The following is a 27,743-nucleotide window of genomic DNA, read 5'->3' as shown; positions in this document are numbered from 1 at the left end:
TGGGCTCTTTAGATTGAAATGTATGTTACTACAAAAGTCATACATGCCTCTCTTTCATTTTTTTTTAGATGGTAACATGTTTTGTTTTACTCACAGTAAGTAACTAGCTTTACTGTGTGTGGGTCTCCTGCAGCTCATTCTGCTGACTTGAGCCCTGGACCTCTGTCCCAAAGTCATATGCAAATGGAACAGCTCTACAGTGGTTATTAACTATGATCTATAAACTAATCAGTCAAGGACATGTACAAGAAACAGAAAAGGGGAAATTACCAGAGATGAATTCAAACAAATAGCTAGTTTGTGTAGGGAGAAAGCCAGAAAAGCTAAAGCAGAGAACCAGTTCAAGCTTGCTAGAGAGGTTAAGAACAATAGAAAAGGCATTTTTGGTTATGCGTGTAGCCAACAGAAAACTAAGGAAATGGTAGGGCTGCAGAATGGGGAAGATGGCAAGATGCTAACAGGGAACAACAACAACAAGGGGGGGGGCAGAACTACTCAATACCTTCTTTGCCACAGTCTTCTCTGAAAAGGAGACCTGTGGGGACCAGTGGAGTCCTGGGGACAACGGAGCAGATGATGCAGCAGGGTAATGCAGCACAGAAAAGGTAAATAGGTAGTACAGGAATATCTGGCTACTTTAAGCTAGTTTAAGTCTACAGGACTAAATAAACTACATTCAAAGAATTGGCAGAAGTAATCTCACAACCACTGTCAATAATCTTTGAGAATTCCTGGAGAAAAGATGAGGTCCCAGCAGATGCAAGGGTGCAAATGTTGTCCCCATCTTTAAAAAAAAAAAAAAAGAGGATTCAAATAATTACCACCCAGTCAGCCTAACATCAATACCAGGAAAGATTCTAAAGTAGATCATGAAACAGACATTTGTAAGCATTTAGAAAGGAATGCCATAATAACTAAAAGTCAACATTGGTTTCTGAAAAACAAGTCATGCCTGACTAATCTTATCTCTCAGTTTTAACAGTCACAAACTTGGTAGATGAAGGGAATGCTGTGGATATAGCATTGATTGCAGTAAGGCCTTTGACAAGGTTCCCTATGAAACGCTTGCAAAAAAAAAGCTATTAAATGTGGTCTAGACAATGCTGCTATTAGGTGGATTAGTAATTGGTTGACCTACCAAACCCAAAGGTACTCAACAATGGCTCCCCCTCATCCTGGAGAGAAGTGACCAGTGATGTCCCACAGGGTTCTGTTCTGGGCCAAGAAGCAACATCTTTATCAGTGTCTTAGATGATGATACAGAGGATATGCTTATTAAATTTGCAGAGGTTATTAATACCATTGAGGACAGGATCAGAATTCAAAATGGCATTAACAGATTAAAAAGCTGGGTCCAAACTAGCAAAATGAATTTCAACAGGGAGAAATATTGTTCCCTAGAGACATCCCCTTTGCTTCTTCTGCTACCTCTTCTCTCAGCCTGTCCGATGAAAGAAACCAAGCCAAGTCATGGCAAAACTCAAAAGGCTTAAGCAAAGTCTAAAATTTGAAAGCTCAGCTGCTTCTTCCCCACTGACACATGTTCTAATTCCTTGCTTCAGACAGAGTGTCTCAATATGGTGCCGCTTCAAGCCAAAGAAATGATGCCATGCACCCAAACTTCACAAGAGTTTGTTGCCACTACTAGTGAAACACGTGGCTAAGAGAGTGAGCTTGCCTGGGCAGTTAAAGAGCAGGAGACACCACCACACAAAGTTAGGCTTTGTAGTGATTTTAAAGGACCCTGAAAGTAAGTTTCATGCAGCCGTCATCCCACTCATGGTCCTAAAGGCAATTAGTCCCCCTTGTCTCTCTTGTGCCCCAATACTTTAACTGAAGGGTACCTGCTACCCCCTTTTCCCTGCCCACCCCCCTGTTGCCCCCTTTCCCCATCACTGCTCCCTGAATTGTTCCATCACCCCCAGGGGGACATACCAGCCACTTTGGGAATCACTGGTCTAGATTGAGGGAAGTAATAGTACCATTCTATTCTGCTTTGGTCAGACCTCACCTGGAATACCGTGTCTGGTTCTGGTTAGCACAATTCAAGAAGGATGTGGACAAGCTGAACCATGTCCAGAGGGGGGTGACTAAAATGGGGAAGGGTCTGGAACCTGTGCCCTATGAGGAGGGGCTTAGGGAGCTGGGTATGTTTAGCCTGGAGAAGAAAAGATTAAGGGGTGACATAATAGCTACGTTTAAATATTTGAAGAGGTTTCATATTGAGGATGGGGAAGGCTTGCTTTTTTCTGCTCCAGAAACTATAAAACAGAGCAATGGATTCAAGCTACAGCAAAAGAGTATCCACCTCAACATTAGGAAGAACTTTCTGGTGGTAAGAGCTGTTCAGCAGTGGAACACACCTCAGAATGTGGTAGAGTCTCTTCTTTGAAGGTTTTTAAACCGAGGCTGGATGGCCATCTGTCCGAAGCGCTTTGATGGTGTCTTCCTGCATGGTAGGGAGTTTGACTGGATGGCCTTTGTAGTCTCTTCCAACTCTATTTCTATGATTTTAAGCTCATTTGTTGGCCTTAGACGACTACTGCCTCATTGTTGTTGTTTGCATTCAGGTAATTTCTGATTTATGATACCCCCAAGGTCAACCTCTCATGTAGTTTTCTTAGCAAGATTTGTTCAAAGGGAGGTGTCTTTGCCTTCCTCTGAGGCTGAGAATGCATAACTTGGCTGAGCAAGAATTTGAATCCTGGTCTCCAGACTCATAGTCCAACACTTAAATTACTACATGCTGGCTACCTCCTTGCTATTGTTGTTTACCTTCATGTTTTTTCACCTTATGGCAACCCTATGGCATCCCTATCATGGGATTTGGGAGACTGAGAGTGTGTGACTTGCCCAAGGTCACCTAGTGGGTTTCTGTGGCCAATCATGGTATTGAATCCTGGTCTTCAGAGTTGTAGTATAGTGCTAAAAGTACTATACTATACTATACTATACTATACTATACTGGCTGTCTCCTAACCTTATTCTGAACATATGAACACAGGCCAACTATACAGACTTACCATATAGGTTTGTTGTAAGGATTACAAATGTAAAGTAGATTGAGTGCTTTAAATATTTAGACAAACTGTTAATTCTAATACTGCTTTATTCTGAGCTAAACTTCAAACATCAATGATCAACAAATATTAACAAATATGCTTGGCAACCTGTGCAAACATCAACACATAGCAAGTCTGTATTCACATAATATTGTATAGTCTCCTGAAATTAATTGTTGGAGGCCATCAGTCTGGTGAACAGCAGGTGAAATAAGAAATCTGTGAGAATATCCCTCTTGCTCTCCATTTCCATGAAAGGAAAAGTAGAAGAAGAGCCTTCAATGCAAAATGAAAAGCTAAAAACCACACTAAACCATGTTTTACAAAAACTGATTAAGTTGCCTAGCTTTTCACCAGTGAACAGTGTGAAAATACACCCACATAAAAACCTTAAGAACTTTAAACATGCAATTTAAGGATTCTGAATAAATAAAAGACAACAAGAATTACTAAATAATAAGTTAGCATAAGATATTCTGTGATTCATCCCTATTGCAGGTTCTGCCCCACAATTCCTAGGGATGCAGAGGAGAAAGAGTGGGTGTTGTGCACAACAAAATCTGTTGTGCTCACACTGCATTCCATGTAAACCATGCTGCAATTCTCCACAGTAACAAATATGGATTACTGGCTATTTTTGTTGTGTTTCACCTTTGTAAAACCTAACTTTCATAGTATTTTTTTTAAAAAAATACTTATTTTTGCCATTTGCATTATAATTGAATGAATCAAATACACCAAATCAAAGAATCAACATTTCCCAGCACTTTAGACATATTATCTAGCATTAGGAAGATTACTTGTGAGGCAATTCTTCAAACAGATCTTTGCAGGGGTTTGAACCAAAACTGCTTGCTTCCAGAGAAATTGTATGAAATTGTTATACACTGATTAGAAGACTGTAGTGCTGTAATCATTCTGTTCAGCCGTCATTCTGATCTTGCGTTAATTAAATTAAAACATGCTATCTAGCAAGCAGGCAGCTGTACATTATTACTGATGCAAAGGAGCAATGATATGCAAATAGCAACACTGCTTCCCCGCCCCCTCTTCTGGACTAGGAGGTTATTTCATACTATATTATTGAGGGTGTAAAACACTTACAATCTCCTAACATTCACCAAAGATTACTGAGAATTCTACTTGAAGTGCTAGCTTCCTCCCAAGATTTGCTGGTAAGCAAGAATCCTGTTGAAGTATAGGTAGATATTCCTCAAAAAAAAATGAGATAATTCCAATATAACTGATTTTTTACCTGTTTTTATTTCATCTTTACATAATCTCTTGCAGATACACACACACACACACACACACACACACACACACACACACACACACACATATATATATATATATAGCCTTCTATGCAAGCAGAGTATTCCTACCAAAAAGAGCACTTCTAACATATTGTGCCAATATGCTCTTTCCTCATAGAACTGTTGTCTTGGAAATCATACCAAAGAGCCTCCCTGTGAAAGAATCCACATTCTAAACAGGTAGTCAGTTTCAGCTTGCCTTTAAAAACCTTCATTGAAGTAATGTCCTCCATCTTCCAAGGATCTCCACTCTATTGTCAAACTGCTCTTAATGTCAGAAAATTCTTCCTCATGTTTTGCTGGTCTCTCTTTCCTTGTAATTGGAATCAGTAAGCCTAACCCAGCAAAAAAACAAGCTTGCTTTATTTTTTACATGACAGCCCTTTAGGTATTTTAAGATGTCTATCGATCATCTCTCAATCTTCTCCAGCCTAAACTCATCCCTCTCAACTTTTTTTCATACCCTTTACCTACTTGGTCACCTTTTTCTGGACATATTCCAGCCTGTCAATATCCTTCTTGAATTGCGGTGCCCAAAACTGGGCACACAGCTCCAGTTTAGGTCTGACTGAAGCATGATAGAATAGTGTTATTAGTTCTGTTGATATGGGCACTATACTTCTGTTGATGCAAGCTATGTTTGCACTGGCATTTGCTTATTTGTTTGTTTGCTTGCTTTTTAAACACCACATCACATTGTTGACTCATGCTTAGCTCTTTTTCACAAGTACTGACTTCAGGCAAGTTACTATACATTCTATTTTTGTACATCTGATTTGTTCAGCTAAAAATAGTGCCTCAAAGTTAGGATTGTCCATAGCATTATATTTTTAGTTTCTATGTATGCTTTTGAAAGGTGGACAGTGAAGAAAGTTAATAGCAAGAAAATCAACTCATCTGAAATGTGGTACTGGAGAACAGTTCTGCAGATAGTGCGGACTGTTAAAAAGTCAAATAAATGGGTATTAGATCAAATCAAGCTTGAATTCTCCCTAGTAGCCAAGATGACAAGGAAACCACAGCCCTGAATCTGCAAGACCTGAGCCAGGCTGTTGAGGACAGGGTGACTAGGACATCTCTCTTTCCCAGAGATGTTATGAGTTGCAGTCGACGAGATACCAGTTAACAGTAACTATACATCACAATTTCACATAGTGAACCTGCCTAAGAATTACCACTGAATTAACTTGCTTTCCTTGGGGTTTTTGTTTGTTTGTTTGTTTGTTTTTGTTTTTTAAAACATTATTCAACTGTGTATGAGCAGCTGGAGAAACCCTGCATATTAAGATTGCTTTGGGGAAAGAATCCCAAGTGTCACTTTTCCTTGGTAGCCAGGAATAATTTTATTTCAGATGCTTATTTTTGTTGGGTGTGTGTGTGAATTACAGCCTTGGAGAAATAATACTGCATCCTCAAAACTAAGTGCTGAGCACAACTCGTTTTGTAAAATGTGTACAAAATGTTACCCTTAGGATTCAGGGGGCCTCAGAGTGCTTGCCTTGCAAAAATCTGGACCTGCTAATAAAGACATTTGAGATCAGACTGCATGGGGAATGTGTATTTGCCAAAATGTATACAATATATCAGCATTATGATTTATTGGTGTGTATAACAAAAAGAAGATCAAGACAGCAATAAACCAGAGGAAGACTGGTCTAGCGGGTATTTTTTCATAAATGTTCAACAATATGTGAGTCTTGTCTGATTCTGGTTGTTTGGTTTTCCCCTGCAGCTTAACCTGTACTTTTTATGTCTGGTTGTGTTTCTTCCAGATGCCTCAAGAACAGTACACACACAGGAGTGCCATGCAGAGCTCAGAAGGGCCACATGTGTACAAAGTGGGGATTTATGGCTGGCGGAAGAGGTGCCTCTATTTCTTTGTGCTACTCCTAATGATTTTAATCCTGGTGAACCTTGCTATGACCATCTGGATTCTCAAGGTTATGAACTTCACAATTGTAAGTACAGGATACTTAGGTTCTATATTCCACCTTGGGGCAGGAGAGGTTTACAGTTTGACGGAACCTTCCCAGGCTTTCATGTTAGGACATAGAGCTGCAAAGACTGAAGAAGCAAACTTGTCTCCTACCTATACATATAGCAAGAACACCTTGTAGACTTGAAACTTCCTGGCTTCTTTTGGAAGGATTTAACAGAAAGGGGGAAATGATAGGTGAAGGTGCAGAATTTTTTCTGGCATGCACAGATTTTCATTTTTCTTTTCATTTATTTTCAATTGCAGTTGTCAACATTGTAAAAGTTAAGGGTTACTGATCATTTTCTGTCTGTATGGGGAATTCACAGTTTGGAAGTGACAGATTACAAGTAACAGATAACTGCAAGGAGTTACTCTGTGGAATAATGAGGCTGGAACAAAATAGCATTGCAGTTTTCAGATGCAATGTAACAAGTTTCAAGAAAGGTCTTTTATTGGTAATTAATGTTTTTAGTGACTTTAAGAAAGTTATTTTTAAAGAGCATTTTAATGTATTTTTAGCAGGATTTTGACACGAAGTTTTCAAATGTTGTGCCAGCCTCATTTGAATGAAAATGTAAATTAATGAAAAAGTTATGAGCAGTACAACAAGCAATGCAATTACTGTTTAAACAGCAATGAGTAATGACAGCTGATTCCTTTTACTAATGAGTAATAAGAATGAATTCCTCTTTAAAAACAACTTTCCAGCCTCTGGAAAAATTACTTCATTTTTTCATAAGTCAAAGATATTCACATAGAAGGTAATATGAATTCTACAAATGAATGGGGTCCTACTATGTTTTTTTTAAAGTAGAAAAGGGAGAATAAGTTGTATTTTTATTGAAAGGAAGCATATTTTAAGAAATGATTCTTTTCCTTTAAAAAGTTGCTTGTGTGTCTGTGTAGTGAAACAGAACAGATTCCACTGGGGTAGTGAGATTTCCCTTGTAATGTTCTCCAGCTTTAAAAACAAACTACATCCCATTCCCTAGGGAATAAAGCAATAAAATCAGATTGGACTGAGCATGAAGCTTCTCTAAGAAAAAAAGAAGTTTGAGAATGTACAGTAGTCTTATGACAAAACTGTAAAGGTAGCTTTCATTGGCTGGTTTATGAGAAGAAACTGGTTTTGTTTTATTTTGTTTCAGTTTTGTGTCTTGGTAAAAGGCCCTTATGGGAATAGCAATATTATCTGGCAGCCATTCCCTTTCCCTATCTTCTTTCTTGTAAGGTCAGATCAGACCAGACCACCTATCTTGTTGTACACACAATCAAAAGATTGTTTAAATTCTAAATTGCACATTATCCTTACTCAAGAGATAAAAACCACTGCAACATCCTGTACTTCACAGTGATTATATAAAGCTGGATAGTGAAATGAATACAACATGCTGAAACTGAATTATTGTTCTGATGTATATTTTGGATCTAATACGAAACGGTTTGCCTCAGATGCTGCTGCAAATAATCACACATAATAACAAGTTTGGAAGAAAGGCCACAACTTTATTAGCAAGCAATTGGTAAGGGTTGGCACCAAGCATGAGGTCAGGATCTGCGAAATCAAACAACCCCACGTTTGTCTGATTATCCAAAAACCTGGCACCTACCAGGCGCTTGGGATGACCTAGGGGCTAAGGAACACAACTTGACCGCAAAACATGCCATGCGTTCACATATTCACTAAGCCCCTAGTCACCGGGAGGCGCTCCCGCATTATGGCCCCCGCAATGGCCATACGCCTGCCCTATTCGCCCCCGGGTACCTATTGACTCCCAACCAGAGCTCCATAGCCCTGGTACCACACCGTGCAGATCCTGGCCTATGCTGCCACCTCAAGTTGTGACAAAAAACCCACAAAACAGCGGTGGGTGGGCAGGGGAAGCTGCTCCTGTCTTCCTCCCTTCCTAGCTTGTCTCCACACCGTGCGAAGCCAAGCGGCGACTGGGGGACGGGGCCTGCAGCACGGCCTTATATAGGCCTAAGCCCCGCCCCCCACAACGTGTGCTGCGGAATTCCTCCTCCAAGGCAGCCCAACCAATGGGCTGCCCTGGAGGACCGGAAGCTCCGCACCACTGAGCCTGATTCCCAGAGCGTCGCGGGACAGAAGGACCGCGCCTTCCACCCCGCGCACCAATAGGGAGCCGGGGCAAGTCCCAGTGCATACTGGGGCTTGTAGTTTTTGCCGCCTCTAGCGGCAAAACGGTCTGCCCGGCTAGCGGGCGACCGTTTTTTCCAAGCAGTAAACCATATGCCTTCATACTTTTAAGCCACATTCTACTGGTCTTTCCAGATGGTTTTTATTATTTTTTAAACAGTAATTATACCGTTGCTGTGCACGTGTCTGTGTATGGTTGCATTTCTGGCACAGAAGATTTTATATGTACCCTAGCACTCCATTTTCAAAATGTTGCAGTTTGAAAATAACAAAGTGATCTCCCTTCTTCACAGCACATCAGTTGCCAGGAATGAATAGTATGTGATATGTGGTTGCATGTCACTGGTAACTGTTAGAGAGTGCCCATGATGAGTGTTAGAAAAATACTTAAACCATTTCGTCAAGTTTCTGAAAAGATTGACTTTTAACAAAATTGTGCCACAGTAACAATTACTTGAATTTTGTTAGGGTTGGCTACCTTGAATGCACTTTGCTGACAATAAAGTAGGATATGCAACAAACAATGCAACAGTACTCTGAAAATGCCTTGTCTGCTGGGATGTGCAAAATATCAATTCATGTCCTGTGACTGTGACCTGCACAGGCAGTTGTTTCATGAGTGACCTTGGAATGAGTTATTTCAAGGAATAGTCACATGTGCTGACTAAGAAGCAGAATTCAAAAGAGAGGTTGTACAAAATGAAAATTATCTGCAGTGTGTACAGGTATATTTCCTGATGCCATGTGATTTTGGAGGCTTAATTTAGGAATTCTCAGCATATAATCCTGAAGCTATTTAGCACAACAAAGGAAGCATCCTCTGCTTTGGAAAATAGCACTTTTTCCAAGCTACCTTTTTTCCTTTTTTGTTCTTACTGTTATCTGCTTTTATTACACTCCTGAGTTTTTCCCAGCAGCATGTTTGTTGTGTTCATTAAAATACAATGAGCACTTACTGAGTATAATGAGCACTCATTGTATTTTAATGAGTGGCACCACCGTCCTGTGGTGCTGAACTCATCCAAGCTTTCTGGGGTAACTTCAGGGATGGGAAAGGAATGTTGGGATGGATGTACTTTAAAAAATCTGTCAAATGTGTTATCCAATTTTTATCACTGTAGTTTTTATTTTAAAAAACATTTTCAAAAAGCCAGTAGAGCTCTCCAATTTTACTGGTTTCTGGAATGGCTGCCCAGCCATTAACCCACTCCACTTTGCAAGAGCATTCTTTAGTTTGGAGCTGAGGCTGATCTTCTCTCACAATTCCCCTCCCTGCAGCACCTGAATGTGGCCTTTAGTCCCATAGCAAGTTTAAACAAATAAAACACCACAACTTATGAGATGCAGGTGTGGGAGTCTATATTTAGAGGTGATGGACTTGTAGCTCATGTAGAATCACATTATTCAGTATAAAATTATTGGTTGCTTCTTGCCATCTTTCATTCTAACTCTGAGTAGTTTGGATACATAGATTTCTTATCTTCAAAGGCTTTCAGATAAATATGAGATTATATTTTTTTAAAAAAAGGAATAATGGTAATGTGCATCATTTTTATTGGCTGTCTTGGCCCCTTTATTCCAGTAACATTACATGGCTAACTGTAAAACTGTGGTAGTTTGGCTTCCTTAAGAATGTGGGTAAATGCTTCCCATATCTTTGAATTCATGGGTATTGCTTCGTCATTGGCTGAGGATCCCATTGAAAGTGCCAGAATAGTATCTCATTATGCAGGCCCAATATATCATTAGATTCTACTGTCATTGTTTTTGGTTTCCTGGTGCACTGTTCATTTTTGAATTGTGGTGCCCGGAACTGAATGCAGTATTCCAGTGAGACCTGACCAAAGCAGAATAGAGTGGTACTATTATTTCCCTCAGTCTAGACACTATACTTCTTTTGATGCAGCTTAGAATTGCATTGGCTTTTTTTAGCTGCCACATCATACTGTTGACTCATGTTCAATTTGTGGTCTACTGGGACTCCTTGATCCCTTTTATATGTACTGTTGTCAACCCTGGCATCCCCCATCCTATAACTGTGCATTTCAGTTTTTCACCCTACGTGTATTACCTTACATTTTTCCCTGTTGAAATTCATTTTGTTAGTTTTGGCCCAGCTTTCTAATCAATTAAGGTTGTTTTGAATTTTGATCCTGTCCTCTGGGTATTAGCTATTCCTCCAAATTTGGTGTCATCTGCAACTTTGATAAGCATTCCCTCTATTCCTTCATCCAAGTCATTGATAAAGATGTTGAATAGCACTGGGCCCAGGACAGTACCCTGTGGCACCCCTTGGTCACTTCCCTGCAGAATGAAGAGAAGCCCAAAGGATCTGATGAGGTAACCTAAAAGAGAAAACAAAACATAGAAGCTGTAGTCCTATGCACAGCTTACAGGAGACCTGGGCCCTATTGATTTCATTGGGACTTACTCCAAATACCCAATAGCGTAAGGTATAATTTCTACATTACAGTTGAAATGTAGATGTAAACGTTCTGAAATAGTGCTGAAAGTGCACTATTTAAATGCCAGGTAGCATTATCTTCTTGCTTTATATCATAGGGCAAAATGAACGTATATAAGTTAGAAAATTTTATTTTAATACAATTACTCCCTCTTGTGTGTAAACTACCTGCCACATGTTAATTATAAAAGACAGTGGGTAGATAGCACAGCAGTAAAGATGAATTGGAAATTAAAAACTTCACCCAGCTCATAATCTCTAATTATTTAAGGTAATGGGGTTTGTTTTAATTATTTTTTTCATTAAAATTTCCTTTGGAATAAAATATGATAATAGAGGCATTGCTCCCTTGTTAATTATTCCTCTCAGGCCACCTTAAGCATAAATAATATTTTTCATCTGACACCACTAACAGAAAGAAAAATAATTTCAGCCTTTGGATTAAAGCATTGTTCTCCTTTATAACAGCTAGCAGGAACTGGCTAAAATGAGTTAGCTGATGATACACATTGAGATTTGAGGTATTGTTTTATCTAAATCACTACAGAATCAGATGTGATAGTTTTGTGCAGTAAATCATATTGTCCAAGCCTACATTATATAAAATTTCTTAAGCTTCTTGTTTCTCCAAGCAACTTCTTCTGTAGACATAAAGCAAGCCACTTCTCCCAGTGGTGCTGGGTTCAAGGCTGCTTGGGAATCCCATTCTCTGATTAGCTTGCTCTTTTCATCCTATTCAGAAAAAGAAGTATCTACATAATTATTTGTTTGTGTATCTTTCTGAACTTTATTTAAAAATATTCTCTTAAGAAAACTTGAATGTATTTGGGCCTTGAGTACATTTATTACAGTGAATTGGGACTTTTTTGGTCCTATGTCACTTGGAGACATACCCACACACCCACTCTCATCTGGGAATAGTACAAATGCAGTGCATTAAAGTGCCTTATCCCTTAGCAGTTAAATTGAAGAATCGTCTGTCCCTGATGATATATTCTTCTCAAGTTCTTTTATTGCAGCTTCTCCCTTGCTTTCTAGAATTTTGGGTTCATCTTCATATGGTTCATCCTTCTGTGTGTCATTCTTTTTTATCTCTTTTATATAGGTTTTTTTAAAAATCTCTTTTATATAGCTCTTCTGTGTATTGCATCCAACATCTTTTTATTTCTTCTTGATCTTGTAGTATGTTCCTCTTCTTATCATAAAGCATCCAAGTCATTGGTTTGAACTTTCCTTTGAGTTCCTGGATCTTGTGGAAGAGGTCTCTTGTTCTTCCTTTTTTCTTATTGTCTTCTGTTTCTCTGCATTATATTACAGTATTTCTCTTTATCCTTGGCAATAGTAATTGAATAGTTGCATTCATGGCTCTGGTTTTGTTCCTATCTCTCTCTTCTTTTGCTTCTCTTCTTTCCTTAACTGCTTGAAGTTTTTCATCTTTCTTTTCTTTCTTTTTGGCCACCAATAGTGTCTTTCTGCATTCTTGCTTGATTACATACTTGGCTTTTAGTGATATTTCTTCTGGTTCTCACTCAGTTATGCTTAATAGTGCAAATCTCTTTCTTACATTGTCTATAAATTCTATTAAAATATTGTTCAGATCACATTTTGGAATAATGACTGTTTTTGCTTTCTTCTTGAGCTTTACTTTAATTTTTGAGTATCTTCTGCTACCAGTTATATATCAGTTATATATGATTTTTGTATTGACCATCTGGTGATGCCCATGTGAATATTCTCCTCTCTAGTTGTATGAAGAAGGTATTTGCAGTGAATCAGTTGTTGGCCTTGCAAAATTAAGAAGATTATGAACAGGAAGGGCAGCTATGAAAGAGCTAAACAAGATCCTAAAGAGTAAAGATATACAACTAAGCACTATCCAATCCATTGTTTTCTGCATCACCATGTATGGATATGAGAGCTCAACAGTGAAGAAAACTGACAGAAGGAAAACCAACTCAGTTGAGATGAGCTACTGGAGAAGAGTGCTGAGGATACCAGGACAGCCAAAAAGACAAACAAATGGATCTTTGAACAGATCAAGCCTGAACAATCTCTGGAAGCCAAGATGATCAAATTGATGTTGTTATACTTTGAGGGTAGTAGGAAGTTTGAGGGTAATAGGAAGACTGCATGCCAGATGTATAGAACCAAGCAGGGATGCTATGGGCCAAAATCTTCAAGATCTAAGCTAAGCAGTGGAGGATAGGGAGGCTTGGAGATGTCTCATCCACAGGGTCACCATGAGTCAACTCAAGAGCACTTAATAACAACAACAATTCCAGCTCTGTAGTTCCAGTCTGGATCAGGTCTGGATGCATTTACTATGCTTTAAAGGCATCAGTCCCATCTGATCTTGGAAGCTAATCAGGAACAGCCCTGTTTAATATTTGAATGGGAGACCACTAAGGAATAACAGGTGCTGTAGGTTATTTAGGCGGGTTATAGACCGCCCATTTGGGGCGGGCTGCACCCGCCCCTTTCCCCGGTGTATCGGGGCCTCAGCGTGCAGAGCGGCAGCCGCTGAGGCCCCAGTCCGCCGCTTTTCAGGCTGCGGGGAAGCAGCAAAACGCCGCTTCCCCGCAGCCTGAAAAGGGGTGTCCCTGAAGCTTCAAGCCCCAAGGACACCCCGCAGCGGCGGGGAGAAGAGAAAGAGGCTGCTTGGCCCCTTTCTCTTTTAGTCCGCTGGGCGCAGCCGTCTGAAGGCTGCACCCAGCGGACTAAACCAGGAAGGAGCTCCAAAACGGAGCTCCTTCCTGATCCGTGTTCAGGGCGCACTAAGCGCCCTGGCACGGAGCAAGGACGTCACGTCCGCGCCGCCTCGTCTACAGGCGGCGCGGCCGTGACATCCTCACGGCGGTGGCCGTATGGAAGGGCCGCCGCCGTTTAGTGCGTGACGAGCATGCACTAGGGTTAGCGCGGTGCGGAAGCACCGCCCTTTTGTAACCCTAGTGCATGCTCATCATGCCCTAAAGTGCCGGTCTGTAACCGGCCTTTGTTATTTAGTTATTTGATTCCTATCCCACCTTTCTGCCCGAAGGGACCAAGGCAGCTCAGAAATAAAAATTCTCAAAATATATTATAATAAAACAATTAAAATTATCATCTAAAAACAATATAAAATATTTCAGAGGAAGAACAGGGACAACTATTTTTGAGTATGCCTTGCCTAAGAAAACCCTATTAAGTTCACAGGGTTGCCTTCAGTTGACAGGGGACTTAAAAGCCCATGCACACACATGTGAAGAAAGCCCTAGCTACACACATTGTGTTAAAGGTAATATAGTTTTATCTCAGAGTCTTTCACCTGAAAAATACAGTGGGACCTTGTTATTCGCTGGGATTTGGTCCCAGGATTTCCCTGTAGATAACAAAATCCATGGATGCTCAAGTCCCATTAAATATAATGGCAGAGCAAAATGGTGACCCTATGCAAAATAGCAAATCAAGGTTTGCTATTTGGAATTTATACTTTTCTTGAATATTTTCAAGCTGTGGATGCTTGAATCCATGGATAAAAAAAAATTCTGTGGATAAGGAGGGCCAACGGTATCATGTTGTGGCACTGGCCAACTTTGGAATTATGTGTTAGGATTCATAATTTGAAGTAATTTAGGCAGAGATATGTCCTTGTTTATTAAAATTGTCCCAGTAAAGCTCATGAGCTACTGTAGTGCATGGAGAGGAGTAGTTAATTGTGCAATGTTTGTTTATTTTTATTTTATTTATTTCATTTCATTTGTATGCTGCCTTTCTCCGAGAAGGGAACCAAGCTGGCTCACAGACAAAAACCATGTTTAAAACATTACAATAAAACTTTAAAAAGTTAAAATCATATGAAACATTATAAAATTACATAAAAATATACAAAAATTAAAAGACATAACTAGAACATTCATACTCCGTTAAAAAAACAACTAGTATGATTATATGTTGATAGCTTGCCGTCAAAAGGCAACCAGGGATGGAGCCAGCCTAGCTGGAAGGGAATTCCAAAGTATGGTAGCAGCCACTGAGAAAGCTCTCTCTTATCTCCTCACCAAGCTACCCTGTGATGGTGGTGGGACCAAGAGAAAGTCTTCCCTCAAAAATATTCATGTTCTGTCAGGTTCATATTGGGAGAAACAATTCATCAAATAATCTGGACTTAAGCCATACAGGTCCTTATATGTCATAACCAGCACTTTGAATTGCGCCCAGAAACAAACCAGTAGCTGGTGAAACTGTTTCAACAAGAGAGTTATATGCTCCTTATTACTGGTGTAGTCAGCATTCTGGCTGCAGCATTCTGGAGCCACTGAAGATTCTAAACAGTTTCCAAAGGCAGCCCCATATAAAGTGTGTTACAGTAGTCCAAATGGGATGTAATCAAGGCATGTGTCACTGTAGCCAGATCTTCCATCTCAAGGAATGGGTGCAGCAGGCAGACTAGTTTTAACTGTGTGAATGCACTCCTGGCCATTGCTGCAACCTGGGAATACAGGCTCAAAGTTGAATTCAAATGCACATCCAAGCTGCAAACCAGAGATTTCAGCAGGAGTATGACCCCATCCAACACAGGCAAAGTTCCTATTCCCTGATCTGCCTTTTGACTGACCAGGTTCACCTCTGGCCCTTATCACACTTAAGTCTGGAACTCAAATCCAGAGTCAATTCGAATTGAAGGAGAGGCTGAGTCAATTCGAATCCAAGGCAATTCATGTGATGAATTATCACACATGAAGAACAAAATTGTGGTGATTCCTGAGTCAAAGCGGAGTGAGTACACATTAAATTATCACATTGGTACATATCATGTTGATTCAACGATTCAAATTGAGACCCTTGCGCATGCTCAGTGGGGCTCTGAATGTATCGTGAACCTTTGCACTTCCGGGGTAAAGAAGGGGACCACTTCCTGGTTCCAGTTTTACATGAATGCTAACCTCATGTGAATGACTGCTTCACATTTCTTCTTCCCTTCTATTTTCCCATCCCTGGAAGCCAAATCTAAATGGTCCTCCATGTCAGAGGACCTAAGCCATACAGGTCTTTATATGTCATAACCAGCTACATCTACATCTATCTTCCTGTCATTCTCCTCATTTATTTCAGCTCCATCTACATCTATTCTCCTGTTATTCTCCTCATCTATTTCAGCTCCATCTACATTTATCCTCCTGTCACTCTTCTCATCTATTTCAGCTCCATGTACATCTATCCTCCTGTCATTCTCCTCGTCTATTTCAGCTCGATCTACATCTGTCCTCCTATCATTCTCATCCATTTCAGCCACATCTACATCTATCCTCTGTGTCAGAGCCCCCATCCATTATTTATTATTATTATTATTATTATTATTATTATTGAATTATTAATATTATTAAAAATTTCTTTCACTGCAAAATAATCAGTCCAGAAGCTGCAGGTTTATTTGGAAGTAAATCCTTTGGATCTGAATGAGAGCCATTTTGGAGGAGTACAGAAATGGTCTGGTTTCCCTTATTCTCCATGCTCCCTAAAATACCACCTCCCTGAATCCAATCCACTTTCCTTCCCTTTGTAACAATTGCCTTCTCTTAGGTTGCATCCGCACTGAGGTTTGACTCCACTTTAACTGTCCTGACTCAGAATTCTGGGAATTGTAGTGTCATGAGACATTGAGCCTTCTCTGTCAGAGAGCTCTGGTGCCTCAGCAAACTAATAACGTTATTATTATTATTATTATTATTATTATTCTCCATGCTCTCCTTCACTTTGTAACAGTTGCCTTCTCTTAGGTTGCATCTGCACTGGGGAAATAATCCGGTTTGACTCCACCTTAACTGTCCTGGCTCAGTGCTATGGAATTCTGGGAGTTGGAGTTTGTTGTGGGGTCCTTGGTTCAAGGCTATGGAATTCTGGGAGTTGGAGTTTGTTGCCCCCTCCCCAGCCTCCAATGGCCCCCTCCTTTACTCCCATCTCTTCACCTAGCCTCCTGTTTCATTTTCTTCATCCCTGTCATCTACATCTAAATCTACCCTTCTGAGCACTGGAAGCAAATGGGGCAAAATTTCAGCGCAGCACCATGGGAAATGTGGGACCTTGGAGGTTTGGGGGGGTGTACCAGGATGGAATCAAAGTTGTATTCCACACCAGACCAATTCGAAATAGGTGAAATAGCTGGAAAAGACAACAAGGGGGTCAGCTATTTTAGATCTGATCCTAACCAACAAGGATGACTTGGTTAATGGGGTGCAAGTGTTGGGATCATTTTTTAAAAAACTTTATTTTTCTTAATTATTTCACAACTATAAAACATTTGCTTCATCACAAACTATGTATAGTAAGAAACAAGGATTATCTTATTGACATTTTTATACTTAAACACATCATCCAGCCCCTTTGGACTCGGACTCTCAATAGACGAATAAAAAGTTTTCAAAGCCTAACAAATCATAAATCCTTGTTATATATCCAGTAAATACTTCCTTAAGTCATCACAATAGTTGATTTTATTTTGTCTGGAAAGTATCTTGCAAATTCTTCACAGCGAGCTGTTGGGTGGTCTTTACAGTCCTCCCTCCATATTCACAGGGTTAGGGGAATGAGATCTCTGCAAATATGGAAAAATTGCAAATAACTCTGCCTCCCCCTCAGAAGCCAGTTAAAGGGAAGGGTGGGTGGGAGTAGTGGAGCAGGGATGCACGCTCCTTATTTTCCACCCTTCTGCCACTTTAATTGTCCCTTCTCCTCCCTGGTCCTCTCTTTGGGCACCCAAGGAGAGGATTGGGGAAGAAAAAGCAAGAGGTGCCTTGGCCCCTCAGAGACTTTTTTCCTCCCTGATCCTTTCCCTGGGCAGCCCAAGGAAATGATTGAGGAGGAGAAGGCAAGAGGTGCCTTGGCCTCTCACAGACCCTTCTCCCCAAATCTGATCCTTGTCTACCTATACTTCCCTAAGAGACCTTTGTGTAGTGGGATGAGCAGTATATTGAAGTCGATTGGTTAAAATTAAGAATTTTACTATGCTCAGAAGTTAAAAATTATAGTGCTGAAATGTGTGGAGAGCAAAGGTTGTTATTCTAGGTCATGTCAAACCCTCTGTTCTGGATTGTAAACAATTCCGGAATGACTCTGGACTTAAGTTATTATCCAAAACAAAAGGAAATAATACAGGACAGTTGGCGATGGTAAGAATATATATATATATATATATATATATATATATATATATATATATATATGTATATATATGTATATATATATATATATATAGAGAGAGAGAGAGAGAGAGAGAGAGAGAGAGAATAGTTTTACACATGAGGGATAGAGACATAAGGTTTGAACATCCAATGAATGTAATATTTAATTCAAATGTAACCAGTGAAATATGAATTGTAGTTTTCTTTGTTCACAGTGCTATAAAAACTTGGTTCACTTTAGAATTGGGGTCCCAGTAATTTGGATTAATTCCTCTGGAAATGCTGCAGCTAAAAATAAACATGGTTCCTTTCTAATCAGCTCCATGTCTCCCTGCTCTTTTAAAAATAAAGTTCTGGTTTTAAATAAATCTGTAAAACATCAACAGAATCCCAATTCTGTTCTAGCCAGCCATCGGGACAAGTAAACACACTCATACCTTGTAGACTGTGGGACAGGGCACCTGGTAAGGGGGACCACTGCAACAATGCCTCCCTGCCCCCACCCCCCCGGCCGTGCCTGCTGCTATATGGGGACCCAGGTGGACAAAGCTGGGACAGATTGTACCCCCCCCCCCCCAAGCTTCACCCAACCAGGTCTCTGTGATCCAAGCAAGGTCGGTATGCTCTTCCGGTATCAAGTCCTGGATGAAAGATGTCTTTCCATTCATCCGCCTAGCATTGAGCAGCAGCATTTTCAGGCCAGCAGACCTGTTGCCAAGGCTATCCAACTATTTGAAATGGGAGACAGCTAAGGAGTAACCAAGACCATTTGGCTCTCCCTTGTGCTAAAATAACATGGTTGACTCCCCATGCCATCTCTCTCTCTCTCTGTGTTGATGTTGTCATGGCTACTCCCTGGGCTAATTCCCCTCCCATGCCCTTCCCCTATAGCAGCAGCAGGCAGGTGGTGCCAGACCTGTTTTCTGGGGCGATGTGGATGGCTGTACCTCTTGCCTCTCGCCTCTGCTAGCTCCCTTCATTCCCAACATTCACCCAGCTTATATCCCCTTCCCAAGGGGCAACAGGTGTTCCTAGCTGGCTGTATCATTATTATTATTATTATTATTATTATTAATATATTTATATTCTGCTTTTTCACAGGGAATCAAAACGGATCACAATAGTAAAATGACACAGCATACAATTAAAATTACAATTAAAAAGACAGATCCCAAAAACCCAGCCCTCCCCCCCATCGTAAAAGCATAAGTCCAAGCTATATAATAGGATTAAACAGCAGATATAACCAGTAACTGGCTGGGTGCCTATGGGCTGGTTCTGGTAAGGTGTATGAAGCAGTCCCAAACAATCGGATGTCCCTCAGGTAAAGTGAACCCTGCAACAGCAGAAAGCAGAAGATGGCAAAACCACTTTCACTGGGTGGTATGGGGATGGTTGTTCCTCCTGTCTCTCCGCTGTGCTAGCGGAATATTGTGCTCTTTTACCTGAAAGTATAATATATACTTGACTATAACAAGATTATCGCACTGGGGTTGAGGGCCGTTCTCGGCACGGCACGGCAGGAAACAGAACGAGTGGGGGACGGATTTTACCACACATACCCATCCCTCACTCGTTCCGTTCCCCCTCTCTTCCCTGCCCATTCCGTTCCAGAGGGAATGCTTTTTGAGAACTGTTCAGAAAAGTTCTCAAAAATCGCCTCCTCTGGAACGGATTGAGAACGGAAGAGAGGGGGAACGGAACGAATGAGGGATGGGTGTGTGTGGTAAAATCCGTCCCCCACTCATTCCGCACTCATCCCTGCTCCTTCCATTCTCAGAACGGAACAGAAGGAGCCAATGCAATAAAGTTCTATGTCAACCAAATGTATAAGTCAAGACCAGGTTTTTTGGGCAAAATTAGGGATTTTGATATAGCCTGTGTACGCTGAGGGTAACATTTACTATATAAAGGATGAAGGAAAGTTAAAGGGTGCTAAAGAATGCCACTATTTTCCTGTCCAAACATTCAAAAAGGCCAGAAGTGGCAATGCAGTGGAGAGAGTAGAGGGGGTTGGTACTTCACTTAGGTTCTCCCATGATGGACTAAGCTCTCACCTTTTGCTCAGAGGGAGATAGTTCCTATTTTGGTAAGAGGTAAGATACAGTACTCATATTGACCCATGGATAAATCGATCCAGCTTTTTAGGGTCAATTTTTGACTAAAATTTCTAGACTTATACATGAGTATATACAGTAAGTCCTACTGGTCTCAGCAGTGCTTACTTTTGACTAGATGACTATAAGGCATAATTCAGTCTCTCAGTCTCAGCTTGCCTATATATATATATATATATATATATATATATATATATATTACTTTCAAAGCTATATTTTGAGACATTTATAACTTGTTGTAGCACAATCCTATTTTACCTAATATATATTTTAGCTAAACAAACCAGCTCCCACATAAGTAGCAGACAGGCAATTGTAGAGTAAATGAACATTAAAAATGTGTAGGAACTTCTGTCAATATATCTTATGGGGTCTGGCAGTGACTTTTGGCATTAGAACTGGATGTTATGACTGTTTCCCTGTTTTTGTCTGTAAAATATATAAGACCACCCTGCTGTTCCCAGTGATCCATCTGAAAAAAAAAATCACCCATGAAGATTCCAGCAGAAAAGGGTGAAAGATCAAGACCAAGATTCTCCTTAAAGGATTCTTATGGAGGAGAAAAAAATCTATTTGAAAGAGGCCCTTTAAAGGAGTGTTTTGGTCTCTAAAGGGCTGGCGCCACTGTGGAATATATAGATCAGCTGTTCAGTGCAAGCAGACTGGAGCAAATAGTAGCTCAAATTTCATTTACAGTATAACATTTTGTACATTCTGCTGTGTCACTTCAAGCATTTCCACATCATGTAGCAGGTCTCCAAACTCCACACAAGAAATCCTGGATTAGATTGTGACAGTCTGGAAATGTAATTTTGAACCTGGGGGGAAATGAATTTTTGAAAAATGCCTCACAGATTATTTTCTTAGTTAACTAGAAAGGTGAAAAGGAAGGAACATACTCTATCAGGAAAAGAAATATGTTGCAAAATGATCTTTAATTCATTATACACTTGCATTGATTTGGCAGAGTGTGTGTAATGGGGTTGTTAGAGGGAAAACTGGAAATGGCTTCTGTACTTTTAATGGTTGTGCAAAGGTTCTCTGTTCTACACAACTACTGAAGGTACAGTTTTCCTTTGGACAACCCTCGACGATCCCAAGAATTCCTCAACCTATCGGTTCAGCTCTCTTTTAGCTTCCTTTGGTCTCCAACCACATTCCAACTCTCCAACCCATTCCCTTGGTCACTGTCTTGACTTAGTTCTCCCCTCCAAGTGTGTCGTGTCCGACTACTCGGCTTCTGATTTTCCACTATCTGACCATCACCTACTTTCCTTTACTCTTACCTACATTCCACCTCCCCGTCATACCATCCTCCACCAGTTCCGCAATCTTCATTCTCTTGACCTTAACCATCTCACTCAGTCCTTGGACTCATCCTTCGCTTCTCTCAGTCTTGGGGACTCTGCTGACTCAGCTATGTCTTTACTAAATTCTACTCTCTCTTCAACTCTTGACAGCTTTGCCCCAGTATCTACGCGCATGTCCTCCTCTTCCTCTACGACTAGGCCTCAGCCCTGGATCACTCCCATTGTTAGATTTCTCTGGTCCTGCTCCCGAGCAGCCGAACGTCTCTGGAGAAAGTCCAGGGAGTGGGCTAACTTTATCCATTTTAAGTTCATTCTTTTATCCTTTTCACGCGCCCTGTCGATGGCAAAACAAGACTACTTCAAATCATTGATCTGCGCCAACGAGAGGCGCCCACAGTGCTTGTTCTCCTGTTTCAACACACTGTTAAAGCCCTCTCCTCCCTCCGTCTCTCCATTATTTTCTCCCTCCGACTTCGCCAATTACTTCATTACAAAGATCACTACCATTCGTTCTGAGTTAACCCCTCATGATTTGGCTCCCACCGTTAATCTCCTCGCCCCTCCTACTAATAAACTCTCTGTTTCCTCCTGTTTCTTTGGAAGAACTCTCTTCGCTGCTGAACTCATCAAAACCCACCACTTGCTCTCTTGACCCACTTCCTTCTCGTCTTCTAATCTCTATAGCCCCCTCTTTGTTACGCTCCCTCCTCTATATCTTTAATCTCTCTTTCTCTTCAGGTTCCTTCCCCTCAGTCTTCAAACATGCCTTAGTTTCCCCTATCCTGAAAAACCCCTCTCTCGACCCCTCTTCCTTGGCTAGCTATCGTCCAATCTCTCTTCTTCCTTTTCTCTCTAAGGTGTTGGAACGAGTTGTCTATTCACTCTGTCTTGAGTTTCTTGAAACCAACTCCATTCTGGATCCCTTCCAGTCTGTTTTCCAGTTTTCGCCCACGGCACTCCACAGAGACGGCCCTTACTAAGATCTCGAATGATCTTTTGCGGGCCAAGGCGAATGGCCTTTATTCTATCCTTGTCCTACTCAATCTGTCTGCGGCCTTTGACACTGTGGACCACTGTCTCTTAATAGATGTACTCTCTGACCTTGGTTTCTCGGGCCTTGTTCTCAATTGGTTCACATCTTGTCAGATCGATCTTTTTCAGTGGTCTCGGGTGGTCAGACCTCGTCTTCTGTCCCCTTATCTGTTGGAGTTCCTCAGGGCTCTGTTTTGGGTCTCCTTCTGTTCTCTTTATACATACTCTCCCTTGGCAAACTTATCAGTTCTTTTGGTTTCTCCTACCATCTGTACGCTGATGATACCCAGCTGTACCTTTCCACCCCTAATCTTTCGCCAGAGCTAGAGCAGCAAGTGTCATCCTGTTTAACAGCTGTCTCCCACTGGATGCACCATCGGCGTCTGAAGCTCAATACGTCCAAGACCGAGCTTCTTGTTTTCCCTCCTAGGCCCACCCTTCACTACTCCTTTTCTATTTCTGTCAAGAACGTCTCTATCCAGCTGGTCCAGGAAGCCCGCAGTCTTGGTTTCATCTTTGACTCCTCTTTGTCATTTATCCCTCAGATACAGACTACAGCCAAAGTCTGCAGATTTTTTCTCTATAATATTGCCAAAATTCGTCCATATCTCTCAGCTTCTACTGCAAAGACACTGGTCCATGCCCTAGTGGTCTCACGACTAGACTACTGTAACCTCCTCTTGGCAGGGCTTCCCCTCTCTCATCTTCACCCATTAATTTCTGTTCAGCATTCAGCTGCACGCATTATTTCACTCGCTCGCCGTTATGATCATGTCTCCCCTCTGTTGTCCTCCCTTCACTGGCTCCCTTTTCCTTTCCGCATCAGGTACAAACTTTTGCTACTCACTTTTAAAGCCCTGCATGGGCTGGCCCCTCTTTATTTAACCGATCTTCTGTCTCCCTACATCCCTACTCGCACTCTCCGCTCTGGTAGCCAAAGTCTCCTCTCTCAACCCAGGATCTTTTCTTCCCCATCCCGGATCCGTCCCTTCTCTCTTGCTGCCCCTCATTCCTGGAACCTTCTTCCTCTGCATGCACGGCTCATCACTTGCCTAACCAGCTTCAAGGCTGAGCTGAAAACCATATTGTTTAGGGAAGCGTTCTCAGGGAATTTGTGATTGTCATCTGGCTGTCTGATAATATTTGATGTGATGTGATTTGTTTTATATTTGATGTTTTTAATTTGTTTTTCTTTTCTATATGGTAATTTTATCTATTCCTCTTTTAATTGTTATTATCTTAGAATGTACGCCTTGGGCAGGCTTTTATATACTCTTTAATTTTACCGACTTTGTACAGCACTGTGTATAATTACAGCGCTTTAGAAATAAAGTTTAATAATAATAATAATAATAATAATAATAATAACCCTGTGTGTGTATGTATATTTGCATGAGTGAGAGTCCAACTGTCAGATTAGAATGTTGTAATTTCAACAGGGAAATCTAAGAAGAAAAGTCAGTTAAAACATGGGATTTAAATCTTCTCCCAGGAAACAAATGGGATTTAAAAGAAGAAGCCAGGCCTGTGTCTGGCAACTTTTGTGTATCACCACTGCCTATATTTAAAAGCACTCAAACCACTCCTTTAATGTTATATTTTAATCATTTCTACTTGTCAGTTCCTTGAGATGCATTCAGCAGACAATCTAGGAGTCAGGATGGCCTAGATCCTGGATCAGAGGAACTGAAAATAAAGACAAGTGTATATGGCTGTGTGTGGGCATGTGCCTTCTATAATTACCTGGCACACTGCCTCTTTCACTGCCCTCTCTCCCCTGGCATAGTGCACAGTGTGGAGCACTGCTATTTAACATGCAGCCATTCCCTGAACTGGCTTTTTTCTCTCTAATCTGTAGTGATAGCCAAGAGCAAAGCACCACCTGGAAAGCTATCCCTTCTATGCAAGAAGATCAGTCTTTTGATCAGGCTTCACTTCCTGCTGTGCTTTTGTACTTTGGGGGAAAGACAGAGCTCCAGCAGAAGTGCTGAGGAGCTATAAGCCTTAAAAAAAAGCTGGTGGGGGGAGGAAAATCACAGAAAAGCAATGAGGATGGAAGGATGAGAACAATTACTTTCCTTTGTGGTCTTTTTACTGTCACAGATTAGGTCTGCATCTGCATGCTTACTCTGGGGGTATTCTAGTGCTGCAGCAGGGTTTGATGCAATTACAGTCACCCCTTCTTTTTCATGGGGGATGTGTTCTGGACCCCCACCCCAGCGAAAATAAAAACGGCCAATATTCAAGCATATTGACTTGAATGGCAGCACGCATGCGTGTGCACACCCCATTTTATCTCTCTCCATTTGCCCCTCACACATAAGAGTCCATGAAAATGGAGGGGCAACTGTAATTTTTTGGACAAAACTTCCAGAATCTCCAAGGGGATTCAGGGAGATGGAGGCTGAGGCCAGAATCATCTTAGGTTGTTATGTTAGCATGGCCAGGAAGGTGTGTTACATTGACATAACTGCTTTACCCTAAATTGAGTAAAGAGGCATCCAGTACCTCCCAGTGCACGTTCTGCCTGGCTATGCAAAAGCAACTAGGCACAGCTCCTGCCACCAAACTCCATGGTCACTGAGGTGCACTGGAAATACCATACTTCCTGCTGTCATCCAGCTTGCTGTCTTTGCCCTCATTCAAATTACAGGAAAAGAGATTCCACTGCAACACTCAGAAGAATTTCTTTACTGTAAGAACAGTTTGACAGTGGAAAAGATTGTCTTGAAAGGTGGTGGGTTCTCCATCTTGGAAGTCTTTAAAAAGAGGTTTGATAGGCAAACTCCAGGAGTCTTTTACATGTGTATTTCTTCATGGCAAGGAGTTGTAGAGACTGTAAAGTAGTCTCCAGTGGCAGTCTCTTTACTATTGTCAGCTGTGACCATTGCTCCAAGCCCAGTAGGAATGCATAGGGTAATCTACAGTGCAATCGGTGCTTCAACCACTTTTGCTCGAAACACACTGTAGAAATAATCCTGTTTGAGATTGTTTTAAGTGCCCTGGCTCAGTACTAAGGAAACCTGGGAATTGTAGTTTATTGTGGCACCAGAGCTTTTGGACAGAAAAGGCTAAATGTCTCATAAAACTACTGTTCCCAAAATTCCCTAGCCAGGGCAGTTAAAGCAGTCTCAAACTGGATTATTTCTGCAGTGCGTTTTGAATCATACCACTATAGAACTCACTTTTACTCCTTTTGCAACTTTGGCCAGTAACTCTCGTAATCTTTGAGCAGAAGCTGCTTTGCAAGGTTTACTTCTAAGATGGTCTTAGAAGCAGCCCGAAGACCATAAAGATCCTTTATTCTGTCATTTTTTTCAGTCTTAATATTCAGTGTCCTGAGTGCAGAGAAGACAGTGCACAGTTCATTTTAGGATACCCAAAATTACTGAACAGTCGGTACACAGAGTATGTGCCCTAGCTGCCCTATTTTCAGGATTCTTTTGCTTGAACGTATGAGAGTCAAATGACACATTTCTTTAAAGACATGGCTAAGTACAGACTTATCGAAATGTAACTGCAGGAGACCCTGTCCATATCAGGACATAATATGGGGAACGGTCTTTAATTCTCAATTTCTTTCACTGGAATTTTTCTGGTATGCTGACTGTGGCATGTATGGGAATATGGATTAGGACCACAGCAGCTAAAGATTCCCATATCAAACATGCTAAGATCTTGATCACTATTGGATGCCCTGCACTTGTCTTGGAGTTAAAGGCGGGGAATGCAGTGACTGGCTACATTTTTAGTATATAATTTGGTCCCAAGGAACCCATCCATGTGCAACATAGTGTCCCCACAACAGTACATCCTTCAGCCCTTCAATGTACCTTCTGACACCCAAGTTATATCCTCAGAGTGAAATTGGGGGCACACTCTCTTTCCATCCCTTTGTTACTGTTACCTCAAGTTCACTCACCTATGGTTTCTCACAGTTACCTTAACTCTGGCCATTAACTTAAGCATATATATTAGGTGCTAAGCATTGTAATCATGGAATAGACTTTGAGGAAGTATAGTTCTGTTTCTGTACAGATATATCTTTATTTCCACATCATGCATCCTTTCCTGCTATGAATTCAAAGCATTCAGTCTTAACTATGAAAAATGCTTTATTGCTTTAGCCTTTCAATCTCCCCTTGGGATCTTTATTTTTTAGTGGATCTCAACAATCATATTATCAACTAGTTATGACTACCCTTCTCTGAATAACTATGATGTTATCAAGCTTTCTTTTGTTCCAGTGGTTCAAATTTCTTTGTGATTTCAGCAGTCATCTCATATTTTTTCCAAACAAGAAATGTCCTTTAAAGAAAATAATTATGTAATAATGCTGACATAAAATAATAATCATTGATATGATAGGCATTCTGAGTGGCTACTTTACATTTTACTTGTAATTAGACCCTAGTCTCTAATTATTATTTTTTAAAAAATAATTCTTCCATACATTATTTTCTGGTATTTGGTTTGTTTGTTATTGGTGTGCTTGTTTTGTAGCAGAGAACATGTCAGCTGTAGGTGACTTATATACACACACACACACACACACACACACCCCACTATATATGTTTACCTTGAATAGGAACCTTTTATGCATATTCCTAATGAAGGAGCAGTTTTGTTTTGGCTTTGTTTTTTCATTTTTTCATTTGAGTGTTCTCTTCTTCCTTTTACGGGAAGAGAGTAAGAGACTTTAAAGGCAATTTTCCCAATACATAAAAAAAATCTGTATTCCAGCAGAATTGCACACACTGGAAGAATGCGAAAGAAGTGAGATGGATGTGGGATAAATAAGCCTCTGTAGTTCAATTTGAAGACACAGATCTCATCAGTGCATAAAATGGGTAGAGGATTGATAATGTTCCATGCAGTGTTGTCAGAAACTGGGAGATTAATCCAATTACATTCAGACAGAAGGAAAGAGACAGGGCAGGATGGGGAGATTTGAGTCCACAGTCTGGTTCCACTTAGAGTGGTGTAAATGGGAATTAATGCCACAGAATTGTATTAATTCAGAATAATGTAAGAAAGAGAGGGGAGGTCTGAGTTCCTTTACCTTCTAAATCGATACTATGTTCACTTTAAGAACTATGCACATGCAACTGTACTTGTTCCAGTTCAGAAGCACAAGTATTCGTGGAAA

General features: G+C 40.8%; 1 protein-coding gene across 2 annotated transcripts in view; it reads left to right on the top strand.

Moving 5' to 3' along the window:
• SGCD (sarcoglycan delta) overlaps positions 1 to 27,743 on the top strand; it is a 712,416-nt gene that overhangs the window by 415,533 nt on the left and 269,140 nt on the right. For both annotated transcript variants that reach the window (XM_089527864.1, XM_089527874.1), the window contains one exon: positions 6,151 to 6,336. In XM_089527864.1, the coding sequence (XP_089383990.1) occupies positions 6,151 to 6,336 (186 nt within the window). The remainder of the gene's footprint in view (positions 1 to 6,150; positions 6,337 to 27,743) is intronic.

Source organism: Sceloporus occidentalis, unplaced genomic scaffold (assembly GCF_023333645.1).
Source record: "Sceloporus occidentalis isolate IW3139 unplaced genomic scaffold, rSceOcc1.0.p SCAF_1, whole genome shotgun sequence".
In the NCBI taxonomy this organism is placed as follows: Eukaryota; Metazoa; Chordata; class Lepidosauria; order Squamata; family Phrynosomatidae; genus Sceloporus; species Sceloporus occidentalis.
The sequence above is the reverse complement of the archived record's forward strand: the minus strand, read 5'-3'. Positions and strand labels throughout refer to the sequence as shown.